This window comes from Monodon monoceros, unplaced genomic scaffold (assembly GCF_005190385.1).
Source record: "Monodon monoceros isolate NGI ecotype Baffin Bay Population unplaced genomic scaffold, NGI_Narwhal_1 Super_Scaffold_18, whole genome shotgun sequence".
In the NCBI taxonomy this organism is placed as follows: domain Eukaryota; kingdom Metazoa; phylum Chordata; class Mammalia; order Artiodactyla; family Monodontidae; genus Monodon; species Monodon monoceros.
In genome coordinates, this window is record NW_021703774.1 from 77,530,167 (window position 1) to 77,556,265 (window position 26,099).

At 37.5% G+C, this 26,099-nt stretch overlaps 1 protein-coding gene across 1 annotated transcript in view; it reads left to right on the forward strand.

Moving 5' to 3' along the window:
* The window catches only part of SPAG17 (sperm associated antigen 17), a 219,386-nt gene that overhangs the window by 129,897 nt on the left and 63,390 nt on the right, over positions 1 to 26,099 (forward strand). The window contains 8 exon segments of the mRNA XM_029230280.1: positions 727 to 840; positions 8,100 to 8,275; positions 10,250 to 10,367; positions 13,863 to 14,041; positions 14,619 to 14,778; positions 19,389 to 19,606; positions 23,533 to 23,677; positions 25,344 to 25,498. Of these exon segments, the coding sequence (XP_029086113.1) occupies positions 727 to 840; positions 8,100 to 8,275; positions 10,250 to 10,367; positions 13,863 to 14,041; positions 14,619 to 14,778; positions 19,389 to 19,606; positions 23,533 to 23,677; positions 25,344 to 25,498 (1,265 nt within the window).

Genomic DNA, 26,099 nt, shown 5'->3' on the forward strand with positions numbered 1-26,099 from the left:
TGTCCCAGCAACACCAGCTGGAAAAATTAATTGCTTCTTGCCCAGTGTAGGTTATACCTGCAAATGGAGATGAGTTAATTAATAAAATGCTTTTGGACTCAAGTTAGTAATAAGTAATAAGATCAATAACTAAATCTAGCTAATAAATTTAGTTGTAGTCACAGTGTTTTATAAATTCAAGGTAAGAATACAATGTTTGACAAGTTTGAATGTACCCAAGAACTTAAAAACAGAAATTTAAAAATTACTCTTCTTTGTTTTATCTGATATAAAAATATATGGTTTAGTATAAAAATTAGGAAATATAGGAATACTTTAAAAAGATGACAGTTGCTCATTATTCTACCATCCCAGCAGTAACCACTATTCACAGTGTATGTCTTTCACTTTATCATGATGAGCAGTTTCCTATTCATTAAATATTTTTTAAAATCATATTATAATAACTGTATGGTGCATAATCTATAAAAATATCAAACCACTATGCTGTGTACCTGAAACTAATGTAAGTCAATTATACTTTGATTAAAAAATATATATCTAAAGATTTTTAAAAAAAGACTTTTTAATGATTTCATAATAATTCATTGGTATATGTACATATCATAATTTACTTAATCATATCCATGCTTTTACATATTTGGGTGATTTCCACTTCACACTGAGTTTTGCTTACATTTCTTTTTGATAAAACAAAAATGTCCTTGATTTGATTTTATCTTTTAGAAGAATCAAATGCAGAGAATAAAGCTGTCAGCAAGTTTGGATCTTTTTCTGCCACCTTGGAAAATGGAATCTGCCTCTCAATAAGTTACTATGGATCGAGTGGAATGGCGCCAGGTGAATTAAACACAACAGAAAGGATAAGTGTCCCGTGACCAAGGGCAGCTGCCCACCCTCCATCAGCTTACTTGTTGATAAACATGTTCTGATTTAATGCCCCTCATTTCCTGAGCAGTGGGAATATATGTGTGTGTACATACATATGTGTGTGTACATATGTATGTACATATATAATCTTTCATATGTAGAAAATAACAATAGTGTGACATTTTAAACAGCACTTTTCATACATATAATCTCACATATAACCACATGTACATACATATAAGTTATCTTTGTTAACTAACCCATGAAAATAAGTCTGTTAGTTGGTACCAAAAAAAAAACATGATTTGCCAAAGAATCCTCTTGATTTTCTGCAGAATAATATTTCTATGAATCCTGTGTTTATGGAACTCCTCAATGTGCTTCAGAACATTAATCTTAAAGGAGCCATTCATTGGACATCTTGAAGGATTTATTTACCCCACTCTTAATAAACAAGTTCTCCAACTGGAAGCTATTTCCTTACAAACCACAAAATGACCTGTCACTTTACCAAGAACCAGTTAGGAAATCTTGTGGGTTCTCATGCATTTTACAGGGATCTAACCACAAGAGATTAAAAAAAAAAAGCTTTATAAAATCAAAAGGTAATCCCTATGTTGTGTGACCTTAAACTACATGTGAATTGTGGTGATCCAATTATCTGCCGTACTATGTAGTTTCATTTCTCTAGAGACAATATTCCCATGGATCATTAATCCATGTTTCTTACCTTGTGCCAAGTATTGTAGTACTTTAGTGGGTTAGAGAGCCCATTAAATTTGTTAGTATTTTTGCTTTATTTGGGGTTTTGACTTTTAATTTTGTAGTTGATTCATTTTTAATCCAACACTTGGAAAAGTCATTTGTTGCCTAACAAATTATGTATTAAAATCCACAATCACACACAGTCACTAACAAACCATACTCCTACTGAACAAGGTTATCATTATTTTACATTAAGATATTTACACTCTATATCAACTATGTTGCTGCTATTTTCTAAGTGATTTACTTATTCTTGATCTAATCCTTAAATTAATATGCAATCTTTCCATTTAATACAGATGTTCCTAATTTCAGTTTATAGGTACTGCATTTGAAAATGTTTATAGTGTAGATAACAAGTAATGTTTTACTTCCTGTATATTAAAAAAGTTGAAGGCATGAGTCTTTGTAAAAAATATATTATAAATTCCTTAAGGATGCATGTAATACTAATATTTAAGAACGTTTATCTGCTAGTGGCTAAACAAATTTCCAATCCAATTCCCTCCTCTTAATTCAATATATACAGCTCTCTAGAGCTTATTGATCTTGCTTAACTGAAACTTATGCCCGTTGATTATGATATTACTTTATGCTTCCAATTTCCTTCTCTCTGCAGCCCCTGACAACCACCATTCTACTCTTTGATTCTATGAATTCAACTATTTTAGATACCTCACATAAGTGGAAGCATGCAGTGTTTGTCTTTCTATGACTGGCTTATTTCACTTAGCATAATGTGCTCAAGGATCATCCACATTGTTACACATTACAGAATTTCTTTCTTAAGACTGAACAGCATTCCACTGAATGTATACAGCACATTTTATTTATCCAGTCATCTGTCAGTGGACATTTAGGTTATCTCCAGCTCTTGGCTACCCTAGTCTTTTCTGTGCCTTTCAGTTCCTTGATGAACTGTGCTCTCTCTTATCTCTGACCAATTGCCCATGCTGTGCCCCTTGCTCAGAATTCTTTCTCTTGCTATGTACATCACCACTTTCAACAATGAACTTCCTCCTATACTTCAGGACTCAGATTACAGGTTACTTGCTCTGAGGAATGCTTCACCCATGTGAACTGGGTCTTTGGAGTTGAGTGGAAATTGCTTAGGCAAAGAATCAAAGGAAGGGAATTCTATACCAGGAATAGCATGTGCAAAAGCTCAGTAGTGTAAGAGCATGACGCGTTTGTAGAAAAGCAAACTGTGCAGTACAGTCAGTCCTCTGTATCCCATACCCATGGGTTCTGAATTCGCAGATTCGACCAACCTTGAATTGAAAATATTATTTTTAAAAAAATTCCAGAAAGTTGCAAAAAGCAAAAATTTGCCCCCAAATTTGCCCCAGGCCGATCACTATGCTGAAGCCATAGTGAATGAAGTGATGTGTAGGCACACCCTACTGTGGCCACCTACCACGTCACACACCTGCACTCTCCAGTGCTCATTGTCTGAGCATTGCTGGTCTGGTGTCCTGTTCATTTGCTACTTGTATTGTGTGTTCATGCTTGGTTTCTGTGAAAAATGGCTCCCAAAAAGCAGTTAAGTGGTCAAAACAATCCCTCAAATGCCAAGAAAGAGCAGAAAGTGCTGTCTCTCGACAAGAAAATACAGATCTTTGATCTTCTGAAAAGTGGCATGTGGCTTGCCAAAGTGGGATGTAAGGTCACTAAGAACAAATGGAACATTCTCACAGTAAAGCAGAAAGAAGACGAAGTTCATGGAAGGGTTAGAGCTGCCCCTACAATGGCAAAAATGGTCTTGCAGGTTCATGACAAAGTGCTTACAAAGTGCTTGTATTTTGTATGTGGCTAGGGGACATGTTACAGAAGTATGTCCCTTTGGATGGCAAAATTACGCGTGAAAGAGCACTTAGCCTCTGTGTGCCCTGTTGTGAGGGGTGAGGAGAGTGAGAGGAAGGAGTTTAAGGGCACTAATAGATGGCTGGTTAGCTGATAAAATGCTACACCCTCAAGAACTTAAAGATCACAGGAGAATCGACATCGGCCAGTGCCAAAGCAACATCAGTGTTCCCAGAAGAACTCAAGAAGAGAAAGGCTACCTTCTAGAGCGAGTCTTCAATTGTGATAAAACAGGCTGATGCCCAGTCGTACCTACATCCGTCAGAATGCCAAGCAGGCCCTGGGGTTCAAGGACTGGAAAGCTTACCTTACTCTCGGGCTATGTGGCAATGCAGCAGGTCACATGATCAAGCCTAGTCTATGAGCAAACAACTCCTGGGCCCAAAAGAACAAAAACAAAAATTGTCTATGCTGTTCTGGCAGCACAACAGGAAAGCTTGGGTGACAGCCGTCTTGTTCTTGGAATGGTTCCACCAGTGCTTCATTCCTGAAATGAAGAAATACCTCAAAGAGAAAGAGCTACTATTCAAGGTGCTCCTCATAATTGACAATGCTCCTAACTAACTCAATTTCTCTGCCTCATTGACAAGGAAGTGGAAGTGATGTTCCTGCCTCCTAACTCTGTATCACTGCTGCAGCCACTCAATCAAGGCATCATCGAGGACATTAAGGCAACTTATACCTGCCTCACCTTGAGGAAGATTCATGCTGCCCTTGGTGCTAACCCTGATTGCAACATTGTGGATTTAGGGACTTCCCTCGTGGTGCAGTGGTTAAGAAACCGCCTGCCAATGCAGGGGACACGGGTTCCATCCCTGGTCCAGGAAGATCCCATATGCTGCAGAGCAGCTAAGCCTGTGCACCACAACTACTGAGCCCGTGTGCTGCAACTACTGAAGCCCACGCTCCTAGAGCCCGCACTTGGCAACAAGAGAAGCCACTGCAATGAGAAGCCCGTGCACCGCAATGAAGAGTAGCTCCTGCTCGCCACAACTAGAGGAAGCTCATGCACAGCAACAAAGACCCAATGCAGCCAAAAGTAAGTAAATAAATAAATAAATTTATTTAAAAAATAGTGGATTTATGGAAGAGCGTCACAATTATGGTTGGAACTGTGCTTACTGCAGAGGCTGTAGGTGCCCTAAAGCCTAAGACAGTCAATGCATGTTGGAAGCCATTATGGTGTGAGGTAGTCGATGATCTCAGGGGCTTCCCCACTATTGATGTAGAAATCAGGAATATCTTGAATGTTGCAAGGGAAGTTGGGGGGGGGGGGAGGAGGCTTCTTTGACATGATCTAGGGTGACATCAAGGAACACATAGAAGAGTATAGAGGAATCCTTACCAACAAGGAACTCAAAGATCTGCCAAAGTCATCTACAGATGATTTTTTCTACAGAGAAAATTTAGAGGAAGCAGAGCCATCAATTTGGACACGTGAAAATATTGCAGTGCTTTTTCAATAGGTGCAAGTGTTAAAGGATATGATCCTCAAGTACAATCCTTTGATAGACTGAAGCCTCTGTGGTATCCAAGGTATAGCATTTTGCCAACAATCATTGCAAGACTTATTTGATGATGCAAAGAAAAGGAAGAAACAGCTTCCTATAACAACGTTTCTAACTAAAGCATCTGCAGTTGTGAAGCCTAGAACTTCAGTGCTTTAAGATCCTCAGCCCTCAACCTCCAGATATCCTGACATTAGTATTATTGAGCCTCCTCCAAAGTGACAGTGTCTGCAATTGGAACCCAATTCTCCTGACTAGATAATCCTTCTGACATCCTGTCAGAAGACTTAACTCAGCCTGATGTCTCACCACTTACCTAGAGTGCCACACATCTCATCGCCTTGCCACATCGGTACCATAGACACCATAGAGCAATCATCATCGTCGTCATGCAAGGGTAATCAAGACACAGGAGAACTAGGGTTTTGGTGATTGTTAACACTATGTGTGTGAGAGTGAGAGAGAGAGAGAGAGAGAATTAATATTTTTTCTATGATTATATTTTCTATATGTATTTTAAATATTCTATGTTTTATTCCATGTATTTCTCTTTTGGGTCATTAAACAAAAGCCATCTGTAAGTGTTGAAAGAAAGATAATGTTATGTTGTTGCTGACGTGTACCATGTAGTTAAGCACATGATGGTTGCATGATTCCATCTGTACTGAACATGTACAGACTAATTTTTTGTCATTATTTCCTAAATGATGCAGTATAATAACTATTTTATAGCATTTACATTGTATTAGGTATTATAAGTAATCTAGAAATGATTTAAAGTATGTGGGAGAATGTCCATAGGTTATATGCAAATAAATACTACACTATTTTATATAAGGGACTTGAGCATCCACAGATATTGGTATCCATGGGGTGTTCTGGGACCAACCCCCTGTGTATACTGAAGGACAACTGTATAAAATACAGCTTGTATGGAAGTGTTTTGTGGCAAATGCCTTTCTTCTGGGTTCCCCTGTCACTCTGTACTTTTCCTATCACAGGCTTAACACATGACATTGAATACCTGAGGTTCTCTTCATCTGAACTTCTCATTACATTACAAGTTCCTGATGTCTCATTCATCACTGGTTACCCAATGCATGGTACATAGTAGTAGGTACTCAGTAAATATTTACTGATTGAGTAAATGGATGGGGATGAGAGGGAGGAGTTTCCAGCTGCCTCTAACTAGATGCCATTCGCTATTTATATTCTGTACTTGCTATGAGTCAGGCATCTTGCTGGCACTGAGTCACTAAGATGAATAAAACCATGTTACAGCTACTCAAAGAATTCATTGTCTAATGGGAACAGAAACCATAAATAGTGAAATAACTGCATAAGTGCTAGAAATTATATATAAACCAAGTAGTGGGGACAGCCAGAAAATACTTGAGAGAGAAAGCATAGCATCTGAGATGAGACTTTATAGGTGAGTAGGAACTATCCTGACAAAGCAGCAAGGAAAGGGAATTCTAGACGGTAAGAACCATTTGTATAAATACACAGTTGGGTAAAAGCATGACATCTTTACAGAAAAATGAGAGGTTGAGTGTGACTGGAGTGGAGGAGGGTGAGTGAGCATTGTGTGTCCTATAAGATTTGTGAGCGCCAGAGTTTTTTAAGTACGAAAAGGGAAGTGACATGAGAAGATTTCATTTTAGGAACATAATCATAGTGATAGTTTGGAAAGTACACTGAGGTGGTGATATTAGGAAACTGCTACAAAAAATCAAGCAAGTGAATAAGAATATGAACTAAGGTGGTAGGAATAGATAGGAGAGGCATGATTTGAGAGAAATTTCTGAGGGCTGCGTGACTGTTTGGATGTATAGGGTGAGTCAAAAAGAGAAAATGCATATAATCTCAATGTCTAACTTGAGAAACAAAGTGCGTGACTGGTCATGGCATTGACCGAGGTTGAGAACATAGGAGGGAGGGTTATCTGCTTGGAAGAGGAGAGACTTACTGATTTTGAAATGTCTCCAGTACCACAAGCAGGGGGAGATGTCTAAGAGCAGTTGGAAATACAGATCTGAAGCTGAGAAGAAAGCTTGTGCCCGGAGATGTAAATTTTGCAGTCATTCAAATGTAGATGACAGCTGGAGCCCCAGTAGTGAACAAGATACTCAGATCTAATAGAGATAATAAAGGCTCTCAGCCCTCACTGTGTATCACAATCACATGTGATTGTGTTTCACAACTATAAACGCCTGGGCCTCGTCCCCAGAGAGTCAAGGTGGGGGCCTGAGCATTTCGTTTAATTCCATGAAAAATGATTATGGGCAGCCAGAGTTGAGAACATCTGTTGTGTAATGAGAAGGGGGAAAAAAACTGGGACCTACCAACATTTAACAAAGAGGAAGAGTTAGTAAAGGAGACTGAGAAAAAAATAACCAAAGAGGTAAGAGGAGATCCAGGTGGGAGTGTTACCCTGGAACCCAGAAGAGAGTATAACCTAAGACGTAAGGGGATGCTTGGAAGTTTCCAACATAGTTCCTCCATGGATTGGCTCTCCTTTTAGAATTCTAACAATCCATTAAACCCAGAATAAAATCAGTCTTCAATAAGAAAACTTCTTTTATCATCTCAGCCAGAAATAATCTATTTCTTTTCTAAATTTCCTTGTTTGTATCCCTTATGTTTCTATTTAATATGTCCTTGTATTGAAGCTATTTGAGTACAGGTCTTATTTAGACTATTTTGACTTCATAAGGTCCTTTATTTTTCTTTTTCATTATTATCCACTGCTCCACACGTTTTACATATGAGCCTCAATAAATATTTCTCAAAAAAATGAAGAGATGGTTACTGCCCTATCATTAGGAGTTTACAATCTAGATAGGGAGGCAAGAGTGTGTGAAATCATGACTCAATCAAATGCATCAAAGTATTAAGTGCCTCAAATTTCTAAGCTACAATTTTGATTTCCAAATCAACTACATTACCCCTGAAACCTATCCAACTGATCAATCCTACTCAGCAAGGTAAAAATTGCCAAGTGGTATAAATGTTTGAGATGTAAATTTTATTTAACAAACATATCAAATATAAATGTCTAATTTACTTGTTTTCTCCTCTTTCTCTTTATAGAGGATAAGGATCCTAACTTGGAAGCAATGTTGAATATCCCATCAGCACATACTCCAACAGTAATTCCTGTTATAGTGAGTATTCCTCAAAGCAAAGGAAAAGGGAAAACAAAAAGCAAAGAAAAATCCAAAGAATCTCTTAAAGAAGAGGAGCTCCCAAAGGAAGAAGAGAAAAAGGTAAGTGGACCTTGCCATGTGTTCCCAAACTCTGCTTCTGCCTCAATGTTAACTTTTTTTAAATCATGAGTTATGTCAATAGTGTTATTACAGTGCATATATTTTACTGTGCAGATTCAGTAACACTCCTTGTACTTTCAGTTTTGAATGGACAAGAAGAGGTCTGCACACAGGAGTTGAATTCCCACACCAGGAGACATACTGTCTTAAACAAACTGTCTCAGGTCATTCATTTCAAACTCAGAATAACTAGTTCAACCATTTTTCCACATTGAATCTTGGATGTTCTTTGCTTAGATGGTCAAGTTCCTACCAGTCCTTATTTTCAATACTGAATTTAATTCCATTGAGATAAACAACAATTGGAAGGGGAGGATCTCTAACTAAATAGTGGAAACACTTCTGTTAGGTAGATCTGGACTTAGATATTGATGTACTAAGAATTCAGCAAGACTAAAGGACAACCCACTTCCAGTTAAAAAGCAGTCCACCCTCTACCTCTAACCCTTCACCATATGCAAACAAGTGCGTGCACACACACACACACACACACACACACACACACTCACACACTTGAGAGCTCTTTGACTCTAAACATTTTCCTAATAGAAGTATATAGATCAAAAGAGGTTCTAAAAGAATGACAAGAAGGAAACTACTGGTCAAATCTTGACTCTTTCAGTTTTACTAGTACAGTTGTATGGTTTGTACAATGTACAAAGTCTCAACTTATTAGAAAAAAGAAGTGTTAAAAAGTGATCAGGGACCTGGATTTCAGAGCCTGACCCTTTGAAAGTTATGGGGTTTGAATGTTACTTAGCCTCTGCACCATATTTACACAGCTTTACTAGATGAGTTTTCTCAAGCTAGGACACTTGACCCTTAAGTAGAAATGTTCAAGTACTGAGTATAGTATCCCCAGGTAACTCATTAATGTAGCTGAAAGCAATTTGGTGGCAAACCAGTCGGTCCACCCAACATTTTTTTAAATTGATGACAATGAAAGGGTGGGGGATAATTACTGGTTTTGAGTGTAATGATGATACATTTGTCATGGCTTGTTTGTGTCTTTGAGCAGCATTGTTCATTTTACAGAATTTCATAAGCTTTTACCTCTTAATTTTGCCTTGTGTTTTTAATTGATTTTCAGCCAATGATCCAGATTTTATTCTCTATTAATAACAAAGGCAGGACAACCTAAATGATCAACAGTAGAGGACTAGAGAGAATAAATTAAAGATCCAACACTGGGGGATCAGTTGGAATGATTTTAGTGGCGAGCCGCTGAGCAAATCAACTGGAAAAACTGAAAGGATTATCGTTAGGGGTGGGTTGGAAGTAACCGAATAATTTTCATCCTGGAGTACGTATAACCAAACAAGGGATTCAGGCATAGTGAGCATAAAATTATTTAGAATCTGTTAAGTAGACACACCCAAACCCTCATTAAAACTTATAAATAATCTTTTTTATTGTCTTTTATTATTTTTACTTACTACAAAAGCAGTGTATGCTCATTATAGAAAAATAAAGACACATATCCTAATAGCATAATGTCTCTAGCATCCAAACTGTAAGAATCACACAAGGAAGGTGGTGGGGATCTTGGTCAGCCCTTATATCTACATGTCCAAACTGAGGCATCTTTCAAGGCCTAGTTCAAGCTTCAGCTCCTCCATGATCCTTTCCTAATTAGTCTCATTAACTTTGATATCTCCCTTTTCTGAGGAAAGAGGTGCCAACCATTTGGTACTGTTATTTAGCTGTTTCATATGTCTGTGTGCCATTCTACAGGCAAAATATCAATTGCACAAATTGTAGAGACTCATGCATCCTTATAGGCTCCACTGCAGGGCTCACTAGTCCTGGGCAAGTCATAGTTTAAGCATTCAGCAAGTCTTTGTTTAGTCATAATAAATCAATATCTCATTTAGAAAATGACAGGAAATTATTCACACGTTGAACTATTTGCAGGAAGAAGTAGAACCAGAACCTGTTTTACAAGAGACTCTTTATGTTCCCACCTTCCAAAACCTGAACGTGTCTTGCCCCAATGGGCTCCAGGTGACCTTCATTGGGCAAGAGTCCCCAGGTGAGTGCTGGCCAGGAGGATGAGGAGGCAGGGGGAAAAAGTCATATAGAAAACACTTCAATCACCATTGAAATTGTGTATTTTCCTACCAGTTAAATAAACTTGTTGATAATGAATAATAGGCTAATAACAATAATGACCACCATTTTTGAGCACTTACTGTGGGCCAGGCACTATCTAAATACTTAACATACCTGACAAAATACAACTACTATAAGCTAAGTCCTAATAATTTCCTTTCACAAAATAAAGAAATCGAGGCATCAGAAGGTTCAGTAACTTACCCCAGGTCACTCAGTTCCTAAGTGGCAGAGATAAAATGCCATTCTTGGTCCAGTGGTGGCAAAGCCAATGTTCTTAGTAACTACTGTATGGTCCTGTGTCCTTCCTCTACAAAGGGCCACAGGAACAGAACTTTGCTGGTCTGATCAAAACAAAGGACGGTGAGCACAGAGTAGGTAAAGATAAGTGCAGGTTAAATGGATGAAGAAAACCAGTCTCGTTCCCAGGTATCAATATATACTTTTATAGGGTCTCTTACTTCTGTTGATTCTGTACGTGGCTCCTAACCTATTAAGATGAATACGTAAGTACAACAGGACTCCTTTAATTAACCTGATGCAGGGGGGCATCCACATTGGTGATTGATTTGAACATCATTTAAATGAAGACCCCCTATTGCAGTAGAAGTAGGAGAGGCAACAAAGCAAGCACGGAGCCGGGGCTTGAGTTCTAATTAACTGTATGGCCCTTCCAGTAACTTACTGTCTTTGGATCATGTTTCTTCATCTGACAAATGTTACATTATATCAGTGAATCCTATTTTCACGACCAAATATACTCTATTATAATTTCCTTATGTACCCCATATTTAAAAAGTGTACCAAAGAAAAAGAGTATGCTTATTGAAAAATAATTCAATGTTGCATTCACTTGCCAGCCAAATGAGAAGAAACTTAATGTTGTAGTCGATCTATTTCGTCTCAATTTTTCTTTTCACTGGGCTTTCTGAATTATTAAAAATAGACCATGAATCCTTGTTTCTATTTCCAAGTATTCCTAGTGATCCAGGTTTTCCATGATGGGACCAACTGTGTGTGCTAAGACTGAAGGCCACTGACAGTCTTCCGAAGTCAAAGATGCTATGAGGGAACTGAGAGGGATATTCTTTTTAAGTTTAAGGACATATTTGTTTCCTTGCTTGTTTTCTTGATTCTGTTAGCAAACCACAGCTTAATACTTGTTTCACCGGTCTTTTCCATTAGTTTCATTTTCTAGTCTGATGTTTTCATCTTTATGTCAGGGTAGACAATGTGGTTAATAATAACTCTGCCTGGGGACTTCCCTGGTGATGCAGTGGTTAAGAATCCGCCTGCCAATGCAGGGGACACGGGTTCAATCCCTGGTCCGGGAAGATCCCACATGCCGCGGACCAACTAAGCCCATGAGCCACAGCTACTGAGCCTGAGCTCTAGAGCCCATGCTCCGCAACAAGAGAAGCCACCACAGTGAGAAGCCCACGCACTGCAACAGAGTAGCCCCTGCTTGCTGCAACCAGAGAAAGCCCACGTGCAGCAACAAAGACACAATGCAGCCAAAAGTAAATAAATAAATAAATTTATTTTTTAAAATGCTGTTGGATCCTTTAAAAAAATAATAATAATAATAACTCTGTAACAAATCTTTTTAAAACCCTCCATATATTGTGATTATCCTAATTCAAGTCTGAATATAATTACAGCGTAAGTATCAAAGTAGCACTATCTTCATAGGGTCAGCCTTGGGCAAGGGAGAGAAGGTCACATGGTGCAAGAAGAAAGAGCCTAGATTTGAGTTCTTGCCAGGGTGACCTTGGACAAGTCATAACCCCTCCCCACCTGAATTTCTTCATTTATAAAATAGTGTCATCTACTAAACAGAGTTGCTATAAATATTAAATGAGAAAATACTTTCTAATTTGGAAAGTATTATTCCAATGTTAGGTTTTTGCTTTTATTTTTGGTCATGGTAGCAGTGGTTGTTTTTACAGCATAAGAAAATAGTTAAGCACGGAGACTTGGTTCAAATCTAAGCTCTGCTCTTACCAGCTGTGTGACCTTGGAGAAGTTTGCCTCCATATATTCATCGGAAAACTCTGGAAAATGAAAGTGTCTACCTTAAAGGGTTGTTGAAGTGGGCTGAATAAAATACATACACAGAGCATTTAACATATAGAAATATTTCAACAGATGTTTATTATTTTATTATTACTTCTGTGACTTGAAGGGTCAAGCACCTTGAAAGGTGCTTATTCCAAAATATTTTCCCACCAGCCTGATATAGTCCTTGAAATACCATCATTTCATGTTAATAAACCACTTCTTTTCCTCCTGAACCAATGCCATTTTATTTTAACTTTTAATACAGAAAAATATAATACATAATATAACAAGTACTGATGTGCTGGCCAGACAAAATAAAGATTTCTTTTTGTCATACTTTAATCAAAATATATTTTTAAAATTACAGACACAGCTGTAACCCCAAATTTCCCTCTACAGTCTATTCCTTCTCTTTCTCTTATAGTGAACACTAACAAGACTTAGATTTTTGTGCAAATAGGTTTATACAAATGTGCTATATGTATGCCTTCATAATAACAAATAATGTTAAGTTGTAGATAATGCAAATTTTACATAAATTATATTTTATTGTAAATATTTTTCTGCAAATAGCCTTTTAATTCCATCTCTATTTTGGATATTCAAGGTGATACACATTTATCAAATGTATTTCTTTTAATATCTAGATAACATCTCATCAAATGAATAGACTGTGATTTTTTAATAGACTCCATCACTGACAGACATTGGATTTTATGTTATTAAACCACTTTTTAAACGGAGAAGAGGAAATTATTCAATTAGCGAAATCTGAGTAGCTGCTGTGTACCAGAAATTCTCAATAATAATACTTTCTTTTGGAGGAATTTATTAGGTGTTTTCTTCTTGATTGCCAGCTAAGAGTAGAACTCTGAGAAAAATCTGGACTTGGTTAGAGATGAGAGGGTTGTGTTAACTTTGAAAGATGATAAATGATTTAAGAAGGGCAAGCCTGAGTGAGTGACTTCCCCTGGGGCTCCAGGGAACTGGGGGACCCCAGGGAAACATTGTGCATCCAGGGTGAGAGAAAAATACCAATGGGGAGAAAAGGCAACATCTAAGACAGAATAACTCTCTCCCTTCCTAATTTTGCCCCGAAATGTTCTGGACATCATTAGAAACACTGGCTTATACATGCGGAAAGTATGTATTAGGTACTTGTAAATGACCTTATTTACTACATGTGACTATAAGAAAGGCAGCAAAGAACCAGTACTCTGGGCCATCTGTCATGACATGAAAACTGCCCTAGTAACCAGATGTAGACAAAAGAATGAAAACAATTAAGCAGGAAGATAAGATCCCAGCCATACAGCATTGCACAGTTCTCAGTAAGCTCTTTTTTCTTTTTAAGATAAATATGTTATAGACGAGGAACCCACTTGGGACATCATGGTCCGACAGAGCTACCCCCAGAAGGTGAAGCACTATGAATTCTGTAAAACAGTGATACCACCTCTGGAGCAGGAGGCATCAAGAGTTATTACCAGTCAAGGCACTGTTGTCAAATACCTGTTGGATGGATCCACACAGGTAAAAGAATATGTTAGATAAATTACTCTTTCCTGCTGCAGAGTAAAATACAAACAAGCTAAAGGTGAGGAACAGTACTATGACAAGGAAGAGAAACAACTCATTTGAAAATGAATGATGCCTTAAAATGGCAAAGAATAATATAGTTGGAAGAAAAAACACTGCCTTAGATGCTATACATACTATACATACTAGATAGATATTGATAGAAACTAAACGTTTAAATATGTGATAAAGTTTTAAATGTAGTCATTAGAAAAATTGAAATAGGGTAAATAATTTCCCAATTACATAGGGGAAGGGTGAAGAATGGGAAAACGTAAAGCAAGTCAATCTGATAAAAGATAGGAAATGAAAAGAAACAAAATAGAAAGTAAATGGAAAACAAAGCAATATTATTGTGCTGGTTATTAATCTGTTGTCTCTGAGCTCCAAATCTACCCTTCTATAACATGCTTTATACTGCTGAGTCTGGATGTCAGCAAATAACATTTATTTGAGTTATTTTTAACCTATTTCAGTTTGACAGTTTCTTCCTCGTTTCTGAGAATGCTGAAATTTTTTGCTTTTTCTTCAGATTCTCTTCGCAGATGGTACTGTGAGCAGTAGTCCCAATTCAGGGCCTGTTGGTCTTCCTGCTGACGCGCCAGCAAGCCCTCACAGCGGGGACTTGATGAGCACGGTTTCTCAGCAAAAATCAGAAACAGCACCATCAGAGACTGTCATCACAAAGAAAGGTAATAACCGAAGCCTCTCAATTTATAATGGATTTAATAAATCCAAGGGCTTAATAAATGCTCAATATTATTATTATTACACTTATCTTTTCATTGAATACATGCAAATTTCAGTGGGAATCACAGCATTACACATTGTTTCATGAATTGCTTTTATCTCTATGTGATAAATAGCAAACATTTTCCTATGTCATCATGTACTCTGACACGACATTAGTTCTAATGCCTACACTACTGTTTTAGGGTTAGATGAGTGATCAGTGATATCACGTCTCTGTGTAGCCTTCTCTGTCCTTCTCTTTTCCCCGAAATCGCAAGAGAGCCACCTCAGCTCCAGGCACGAGGGCCTCATGTCGTAACTTCCAAAGCAGAAAGGAAAGAGGGTGAACACAAGAGCTTTCAAGTGTCTCTCTTTATCAGGGAGGAAAATAGCCCCAGATTACACCAGTCTCCCCCACCCACAGTGGGTCTCCTCTTATATGTCATTGACTAAACCTGGTTGGGGACTGAGGCTGGGAAAACAGCATCTGAAACTTTTGGCTTTTTTCTCAGGAGATGAGCACTACTAGTAAGGAAAAAGGAAGGTGGAGAAGTGTTGTGTAAGCAATCAACCATGTCTGCCATAATCTAAATTACAGACTTGCTCCCCTCCAAGACACTTGCAATTTATGCCCCTACCTCCAGCACAGTATGAAAGTGTCTGCTTCCTCATACCCTTGCCAATGCCGGGTATTGTCATTCTTTTCATGTTACTCAGTTTGATAGACAATTAGCGCATCTTATTATTATATTAATTTGCATTTCATTGATTACTGATGAGATTAAACATTTAAAGATGTTTGTTGCTTTTTTTTTCTTTTTGTTAATTTTCTATTCACATCTTTCCTTGGTTTGCTGTCGGGATGTTCATCATTTTCATTTTAAGAGATCTTCATGTATAGGAGACGTGTGCTTGTATACCAGGCACAATTCTGGATACTTCAAAATATTAAATCAGTGAATACTCACAACAACTCTATGAGGTGTGTATCTTAATAATCTCAATTTACAGATGAGAAAATTGAGACACAAAGAAGTTAATTAACTTCCTTGAAGTCTCTCAGCTAGTAAGTGGTAAAGCTCGGATTTGAGTCTGGGCAACTAACCCCTAAATTACACTGTCTCTCAGGCATTACAAATTTTTCTCAATTTCTCATATGCCTTTAATGATCTGTGAAACTAAGATTTAGTCTTTTTCTCTCAGATTCACACATCTCATCATGGTACCCAGTAACATTGTATGGAGGCAAAGTGAATTCTTTTTTTGATAACTCAAAATTTAGTGAAATGATATACTGGGTCATATGGTAGTTCTATTTTTAGTTTTTTGAGAAACCTCCATAACATTTTCCACAGTGACTGCACCAATTTACATTCCCACAAACAGTGTACAAGTGTTCCTTTTTCTCCACATCCTCTCCAACATTTGTTATTTGTGTTCTTTTTGATGATAGCCATTCTGAGAGGTGTGAGGTAGTATATCATTGTGGTTGATTTGCATTTCTCTGATGATTAGGAAGGTTGAGCATCTTTTCATATGTGATATCGTATGATATTTGTCTTTGACTTACTTCACTTAGTATGATAATCTCTAGGTCCATCCATGTTGCTGCAAATGGCATTATTCCATTCTTTTTATGGCTAAGTAATATTCCATGGTATACATGTATGACATCTTCACACCGGTCAGAATGGCCGTCATCAAAAAGTCTACAAACAATACATGCTGGAGAAGGTGTGGAGAAAAGGGAACCCTCCTACATTGTCAGTGGGAATGTAAATTGGTAAAACCACTATGGAGAACAGTATGGAGGTTCCTTTAAAAACTAAAAATAGAACTACCATATGAAGTAGCAATCCCACTCCTGGGCATATATCTGGAGAAAACCGTAATTCGAAAAGATACATGTACCCAATGTTCATTACAGCACTATTTACAATAGCCAGGACATGGAAGCCACCTAAATGTCCATTGACAGAGGAATGGATATGGTCAAATTAAAAAAAAAATTCTGTCTGTGTTTGAAAAGTTGAAAACTGCATATATCCTGCAGCTATTGAGTACAGAGTTCTCTTTTTCTAATTTAATTTAATTAATTTATTTATATATATATATATTTATACAGCATGTTACAGAGTTCTCTTTATATCTGTTTGATCAAATTTGTTAGTTGTGTTGTCCAATTTATATCCAGGTTCAGGAAACTTCTCTGTAAAGGGCAAGATAGTAAATGTTTTAGACACTTGGAGCCATATGGTCTCCGTCACAACTACTAACTCTGCTATTGTAGTGTAAAAGTAGCCTTAGAAAATACATAATCAAATGAGCATGCTGTGTTGTGTTCCAATAAAACTTTTATATGGTCACTAAAATTTGAATTTAATATAATTTTCATACATAACAAAGTATTCTTTTGATTTTTTAATTATGTAGAAATGTACAAAGAATTATTACTTCACAGACTGTACAAAAACAGACAGTAGGCCATATTTGCCTCACATTCAAACTTTGACATTTCTTATTCTATATCCTTATGGACTTTTTAATGTACAATGTCAACTTATTCAGCAGAAGTATGTTTAAATTTCCTGAAAGGGTAGAATAGCCTCTTCACTCCTTACAGTTTAATCCATATTTCTTTTTTCTGAAATAACTATGTCTTTTTTATAGTTCTCAGATTTGCCTTTATATATTTTGAGGATATGATTTTAGATACTTACAAATTTAGAATTGTTTTATCTTCATGGGGAATTTAACTTTTTATCAGTACACAATGACTTTTTATTCTAGGATTCTTTTTTACTCTAATGTTGATTTTGCTTATATTTTTATAGCTACATCAGCTATTGTTTAACTTTTCCAGTATAACTTTTCCCACACTTTATTTTACTTTCTATGGTTTATGTTTAAAAGTGTGTCTTGTGAGCAGCATATAGGTGCATGTTTTAAAAATTAGACATTTTTGTGTTTTAACTGGAAGTTTTAAGCTATTTTTTGCAAAACAGATATTTTCTGAAAATGTCTTTATGTTGTCCTCATTCTTGAAAAATAATTTCACTGGGTGTAGAATTCTAGATTGACAGGTATTTTCTCTCAGTATGTGGACAATAATTCTTCATATTTTTCTTGCTTCCACTATTGCTGTTGAAAAGTTGGCTGTCAGTCTAATTGTTGTTAGACAATCTAACCGCCTTTAAAATATTTTCTTTTTTATTATAATATCAATATGATTTAACTAGGGGTAGATTTCTTTTTATTTATCCAAGTGGGAATACATTGGGCTTCTTGAATCTGTAAATTAGTATCTTTCATTCCTTGTGGAACTTTCTCAATATTATCTTTTCAAATATTGTTTATCATCCATTTCTTTCTCTTCTTCTTCGAGAATTCCAATTAAATGTGTATTAGAGAGCTTTTACCTCTCTTTCATTACTTCTGTCACATTGGCTCTCTGAGCTTCATTCTAAATAATTTCTACAGGTCTATCTTTCAGTTCTCTTTTAATGCTCTGGAAATACAAATAGGTCCAAATTAAATCTTAGGGCAATGGAAAGGCTTAGCTAAATATATCTGTCTTCTTTGGTTCCCCCAATTAGTTGAGTCTGAATCTTACACCAAGATCCACATTTCATGGTCTGAATCTAAAGGATCTTCCTGGAGGCAACAATCCTTTACTATATTTTTTGCAATTTTTTTCTCAGTCTGAGTTTACTTCATCATCGAGGCTTGGCAACACTGGCAAATTTTGCCTGGCAAATAATAATGAGATTACTCATTATTATTCATACAAATGGAGTAAATCTACCTTTACTCCAGAGGTAGAGGGATTGAGAGAATATTTACAGGGTTCCATGAGGGTTTCTTCAGTTCTGTCTTCCTGTTCTAATTGAATGGGGGTGGGGAGGGGTTGAGAGGGGGATGTGTATCAGATGATTATCAATGTAGTAATTAAACTGTACAAATCCTCTCCATATGAGAGGCCAAGGATATGCTTGATGTTCTCCAGATCCAGGGCCGAAGAAAGATGTTTCCTGTGACTGAAAAAAAATGACAAAATCAGAGGAATGAAGAGTTAAAATTATACTCTATTATACTAGAATATAATAAGTCAAAAAAAGGAATCTAAAAATTTCAGAGATACACAGGAGAAAATAGAGGCTTTGAAAACCGGGGTACAGGACCCCAAATCTGGAACCTAGAGAGATGTAAGCAAGACCTAAAAGTGTACAGAAATTGACAAGAATGGGTATTGTGCCGTGGAGAGTGAGCTGTGTATGCACGTGTATGTTTTGTGGGAGGTGATGGGAATCCAGCCAAGGTTCAAGTACCAAGATTTAGATATTCATAACCTGAAATTTTTGCTTCTTGAGAAATAATATAATTGATGAATACCACTTAGAATTTCTCTGTCTGAGGTAACCTACACTGTATTAAAACTTAATGAATAATTCTATATGTGATATTATAGTTATATTGTTGCATTTGATTTTTTTAATTTTTTTTTTATTTTTTAAATTTTTGTTGGAGTATAGTTGATTTGTTGTATTTGATTTTACTTGAACTTCCACAGGAAAAAGTCAGAAAAATCAGTCATCAGTGGCACATAAAAATGAAAGCCATGAACCTCCCCCAGAAACAATTCAAACAGTAACTCCTGTGGAGGTTCACTTAGGCACCTGGTTTACAACTACACCTCAAGGAAATCGGATTGGCACCAAAGGATTAGAAAGAATAGCAGACTTGGCCCCACTTTTATCCTTTAAAGCCACAGATCCTGTCAATGGAACGGTATGGCAAACAATTATATATTACAAATTTTTCTAAATTGTTAGGGTTCTGAAACAACACATGGAGGAATACCTGTCAAATAATACATTTTCAATAACTGTTTGTTAAGTAATGGATGTATGGATGAATGGATGGATCCATCTTTCCAAATCTAAAAATATTGTGTGGTTCATTTGACCAGTGCAGTGTATCATGAAATATTAATTCTTGAAGTGAGAGACAAATCATGAATTTTCTATTCCACTTTTAAGACATATGATTAATGATATCCTATATTTCTTTATGTTGAATGTATTTGTTTATATGTCTTATCTTCTAGAAGTGAGGGGCTCTGATTCATTCCTACTTTTTGTGTGTACCTGACATGAATTATAGAAATTTGTTCATGATCCTTGACTTCAAATAATTTATGGTATATTTAATGAGATGCCCACATTAAATAACTCAAAAATTCAACACCACCGCAAAACAACTATAAGAAAGATTTTATTTATAACTTAAGAAAAAGTGACAAATGAGTGGTATAGTAAATAACGGTTTTGTTTATCTGTCAAGCAGATGTGAAATTGAAACCCCTGGGTTGCACAATAGCATTTTTTATAGGCTTTCTGTTAGGGGTTTTGCATACATTCTCTCATTCAGGCCTCACACCAGTGTATATTATACAGATGAGGAAGCTGGGCCTCAGCAAGTTAAGTAATGTGACCAGGAATTGCTGGAGCCAGGTTTAGAACCAGTCGTTGGGACTAAAAACTGGGCTCTTTCCATTCCTCAGCTATTCCTCTAATATCTTATGTGGAGCTTTGCAGCACCCTCTAAATCTAACAAGACAAAGAATTTCCTGCATGCCTTATTTCTGGTTTCTGGACTTCCAGCACTTGTTTGCAACCACATGCTGATAGTCGAAAGCAAAATGTCTGCTTGCTATTGAGATAAATTCCTTTATCTAACCAAATGCGTTTTCCTTTCTTCTTCAGCCTACTTCTGAAATAGTTTCATAATCTCTTACATTGTTTGCTAGTTCTCTGTTGTGAGACTCAAGATACATATCATCTCAGGATAGTTTTTTTTTTTTGGTGACTTCAAATGACTCACTTTAATTCAGCCCTGATACAGATTATTTGGCTTAATATGCAAATTTGATTAATATTTCTTAGTTAATGACACTCAATTTCCTTTACTGATACCTAGCACCATTATGGAAGCACAAACCAAGATCCAGGAGCCTGGATTCAAGCATAGACTCCCAACAGTCAAATCGCAATCACAACAATAGTAATAATATTTATTGAGCGCTCACTGTGTGCCAGGCACTGTTCTTGGTGTTTTCCACATCCTAACTTGTTTAATTCTCACAACAAACTATTGTTTCCATTTTACATATGAGACAACTAAGCTACAGACAGGCTAAATAATTTTTCCAAGATCACACAGCAGGTGGTAGATTCAGAATGTGGACCCCAAGTTGTATTCTAGGTCTCATATGCTTAACTATTATGCAAATAAGGGGCAATGATCATATGAAACAAAATTGAGAATGGATGTGTGTTTTCGTGACATCTGACATGAAGTATCACATTTTAGAGGAGTGCCACTCACCTTGCTGTGAGGCAGTCATGGGTTTGAACCCCAAGTCACGCTTCTTACTAGATATATGACTTTGGATGTTTCTAATCTAGTATCTTTACTCCTAAAATAGAAATAATAGTCATTACCTAAAATAGTTGGGAAGATTAATACCAGATTTAGCACCATCAGGTGTTCAGTAACTATTCTTTCTATTGTGTTCTTGCCACCACTAAAAATAATGATTATCTTACCCTATGGTGATCAGAAAATGTCAATGTTATGTGGTGTTATAAAATGTTGGAATAATTCTAAATAATAATTTGTGAATATCTAAACTAGATAGGGAATTCCCTAGCGGTCCAGTGGTTAGGACTCTGCACTTTCACTGCCAAGGGCCCAAGTTCGATCCCTGGTTGAGAAACTAAGATCCCACAAGCTATGCGCCACAGCCAAAATAAATAAATGAGTTAAAGAGCTAGTATTTATCATTGCTAACTTGATGACCAATTAAGTGTGAATTACTTTACCAGCATTATCTCATTTAATCCATATAACATCTCTGAGGAATACTAGTGTTGGCTCCATTTTGCAGATAAGGAAACTAGGGCCCAGAGAAGGTAAGCAACTTGCCTAAATCACTCAGCCAGCTGTGGAACCAGAATTTGAACTCAGGCAGCTTAACTGCAGAGTCCATGCTCTCAGTCACTGCATTCTACAGCAGTATTTCTTGTTATACACATTCGATAGATAGATAGATAGATAGATAGATAGATAGATAGATAGATGACAGATATAGATAGACAGATATACATATCTATATCTACCACTGGCTGAGAGTGCCAAAGATAAGAACTTAAAATAGTGATCAGTGTGCACTTCTCTCTTATAGTGATTTCTGCCTACTATAAAAAGATAAAAATGTAATTATGACCTACTCCCAAAAGCCCCAGACACTTGAGTCAAAACATAGCTAGCAAACTCACTCTCATATCCATCTGGACACTTCAGTGCAAGTTGTGTCCCTTACAGTTAGGACAGTATGAGTTAGAAAACACTCAATGATTTAAAAATATGCATTATATAATTGTAATACATTGTTGACAGTTGGGGTCTCCAGAAGCAAACACTGAAATGAAGTTTGTGGTACAAGATATTTATAAGGGACACCATTTGTGAAAGGAATGGGGAGAAAGCAGGATTGGACAGAGGAGAAGCTGAGCTGTGACGCAGACCCCACAAAGCCTTGGTTAACTGGCAGGAGCTCAGAAGCCAGTGTCATCTGTCCCAATGTCCCAAGTCTGGGAGCAGGAACCATATTGGTGTACTCCTGCCTCACTCAGTCACTGGACCAAGTTCACCGGGAACAATGTGAGTCAGGCAAAGCATCTCTCTGCAGCTGAGTCAGATGCTGGAAGAGCTGACATCTGGAGGCTGTTTGCCAACTTCGCGCCACACAGCTGGGGAGCAAATCCTGTCTTGAAGGAAGATCTGGGCTATGCATCTCCATGCCTGCCACATCTTCACACACACACACACACACACACACACACACACACACACACACACACACACAGCTGGGGGTTTAGAGCTTCTCTGGTGAACCATTTAGCTACAGGATACAAAGGTCTGAGTGTTCTTTCAGACTGAAGTACTTGCTAGGACTAAATGAATGTTTTCCATGTTTCTTACTCTAGTCCACATACTGAAAACCCTTCACTACTGATTTGCCTGCCTTGGGATAAAGACTGTGTCCTTAATATGCTTAATAATCTTCCCAGTCTGGTCCCTCACTCCTAACCTTGCTCTCACCACTCTGCCCATTGCTCCCTGGGATCCTTTGTGTCCAGCACCCCTTTCACCCATGCTGCCCCCCTGCACCAACACACAAAATCCAAGCTCTGGCATTGCTTCCTCAGGGGAGACCAGACCACATCAGAACCCTCACTACAGACACCAGTGGTCCCTTGCTTATCTTAAACCTGTAGTTTCCAAGGGAGCAGGACCTGGGACCATTTTCCTGGACATACCTGGGTCAGATCAGTCCTGACGTTAACTTTTTACTCACAAATGTGCGACCATGGAAGAAGCACCAGTTCTGAAGTCAGACAGTCTTAGCCCAGCATCAGCTCTGGCACGTGCTGAGTGACACTCAGCAAGTTTCTTAACTTCTCTAAGCCTGAGTTTCCTCATCTATAAAATGGGGATATCATTGCCTACCTCCCAGGATTGTTATAAAGATTAGATCAAGTAGATGAGATAAAACTTTTACTTCTAAATAACCAGGATTTTGATGGTAATCAATGGGGTGTAAAAATAAGCACACTTGGGATTAACCTGCTCTGCCTTTGTATGTTCAGGTTATGACAACTCGAGAAGACAAAGTGATCATCGTTGAAAAGAAAGATGGTACTCGGGTAGTGGATCATGCTGATGGTACCAGAATCACAACCTTTTATCAAGTTTATGAAGATCAAATTATTTCTCCGGATGATCAAGAGACAGGTAAGTTTTTTTTTTCTTTTTTTAAAATTTTTCTTTTATATTGGAGTATAGTTGATTAACAATGTCGTGTTAGTTTCAGGTGTACAGCAGAGCGATTCAGTTATACATGTACATGTATCTCTTCTTTTTCAAATTCTTTTTCAAGTAGATGACAATATTCTATGTCTTTACAATAAGATAGGTAGAAACCTCACTGATTTTTGAAAATACACATAAGAAAATAATTTTTTTGAAGAATTCACATCAACCAAAGAATACTCACACAATCCAAATGAGGCCCTTTATTATGATCTTTATCCTCAGCTGACGTGGAAGTGATAACAGCTCTAGTTGGTTGATGGATAGTAATAGTGCCTTTTCCATTTTTACCACTAAAAACTTACAGCCTGGATTGGTAGCAACTAAAAGTTAATAATCATGACTCAACTGTCCTGCACATTAGATCTCAGACCTGTTTCCTTTGATCCTTAAGGAATCTAATTTGCATACATAGGTGACCTCAGGTAGGTCCTCCTTCAATTCTTTCTGACAATTCTCATTATCAGAAAGGTGATATAAGAGAAAAGCCAGCGGCAGCTACTAATGAACCAGAGTCTTTCATATTATCTAAAAGCCTACCACCCTTCCTAAGCTAAGTTTAAAAACGATTTTTAAATAAAAATTATTCCGACTCACTTTTCTTTAATTCCAGAGTTTAAATGCTTCATTGCCAAATTAAGTGCAACAAATGGGCAAGTGACTGGAAAAAGAGCAACCTTTCCACCCTGCTAGTTAGAGTGAAAATTAAAAGAGCCACTCGGGTGGGCAATTTTTAAATATCTGGTAAATTGAAAATGTGCATATCATACGATACACTAACTCTACTTCTGGATATATATAGAAAGACACTCTTATACATTTGAACAAGGAAACAGGTATGGGGCGCTACTTGCAACACCAAATTTAATATTAAAATATTGGGAAAACAAATGTCCATCAACAGTGGAATAGAAAAATAAAATGTTGTATATGCTTACAAAGGAGTACTATATAGCAATTAAAAGGAATGAAGTGCACACATACATGCACCTATTTACACACACACATATATATCAAGATGGCTAAATGTCTCAAAACATTAAGTTAAAAATTCAGGTGTAGAATGATACATAGAGTAATATATAACTTATGTAAATTTAAAGTACACAAAATACTGTATGTTGTTTTTGATACATACATTTATATAAAAGTATAAAAATGGATTGTGAGAAAAAGGAATAAACCCAGAGATAAGGAGAGCAGTAAACTTCAACTTTATCTATATTTTTCTCTTATGTACATATTAAAAATGAAGCAAATATGGCAAAATATTAATAAGTGTTAATTTTGATTAGTGAGCATGAATAGTTAAATTATATTTTGTGCTTTTCCGGATGTTTTCAATTTCTCAAAATAAAAAGAATGGTGAGAACAAAAGAGCATACTAAATTAAGAGATATTCTGGAAATATGACTGCATTGACATAGAGAGTAGCCCATACTCCAACCCCATGGAGTGAGTTCTCAACACTGGATCTTGACTTCGAGTCCAGGTAGCCAGGAGGCAGGAGCACAGTCAGAGTCAGCTGGCAGGCATGTTCCCTATGTGTGCATCCTATCAGACCTGCTTCCCTTGCATTTGCCCACAGACGAAGGTCCTCAGAGGATCACCAGGCAGGTGAAGTGCATGCGGATTGAAAGTTCACACTACGCCACTGTCATCACCAACTGCGAGGACAGTAGCTGCTGCACCACCTTTGGGGATGGGACGTCTATCATCGCAAAGCCACAGGGAATGTACCAGGTGGGTCTGGGGGAGGATGAGGGGTGCCAAAGGTAAGTGTCAATTTGACTAAGAAAACCCACTCCTTGGGGGGCAGTGAACAGTCCTGCCACATGCACAACTGTTGCTCTCTTGTCTCAGTGGATCTGAGAACACACTTCTCAATCTCTTTTCATTTATTCACCTTGTTTTTACAATCCACTCCAGGAAAACATAGTCCTGCTTGTCTTTAAATTCTTGGGTATTTGGGGATCAAGCTTATAAACCAGAGTGTATTTGCTGGGGATCCTTTATGTGGTAGGTGATGGGCACTGTGGGTGTTAGAAGCATTCGGTGCTGGCCTGTCCCTACCAGACCAGCTTCACCTCCTGCCACCTCTTATTCATTCTCTCTCTCCCATCCTTCCCACCTCCAGTCTGTCCCCACTCTACCTCATCTCCCCACAGGATGGAAGGACAGCTAGCCCAGCTGAAGCACAGCTTTGTCTTTGGAGGGCTGGGGAGGAGCACTGTTAGAAACTCCTCTGCCTCCTTGCATTTCCCCATTAAACACAATCACCCGGGTTCAGCCTGCAGTCCCTTCAGTCTTAGAAGGATTTGCCTTTGCCTTTCCACTTGCTGGA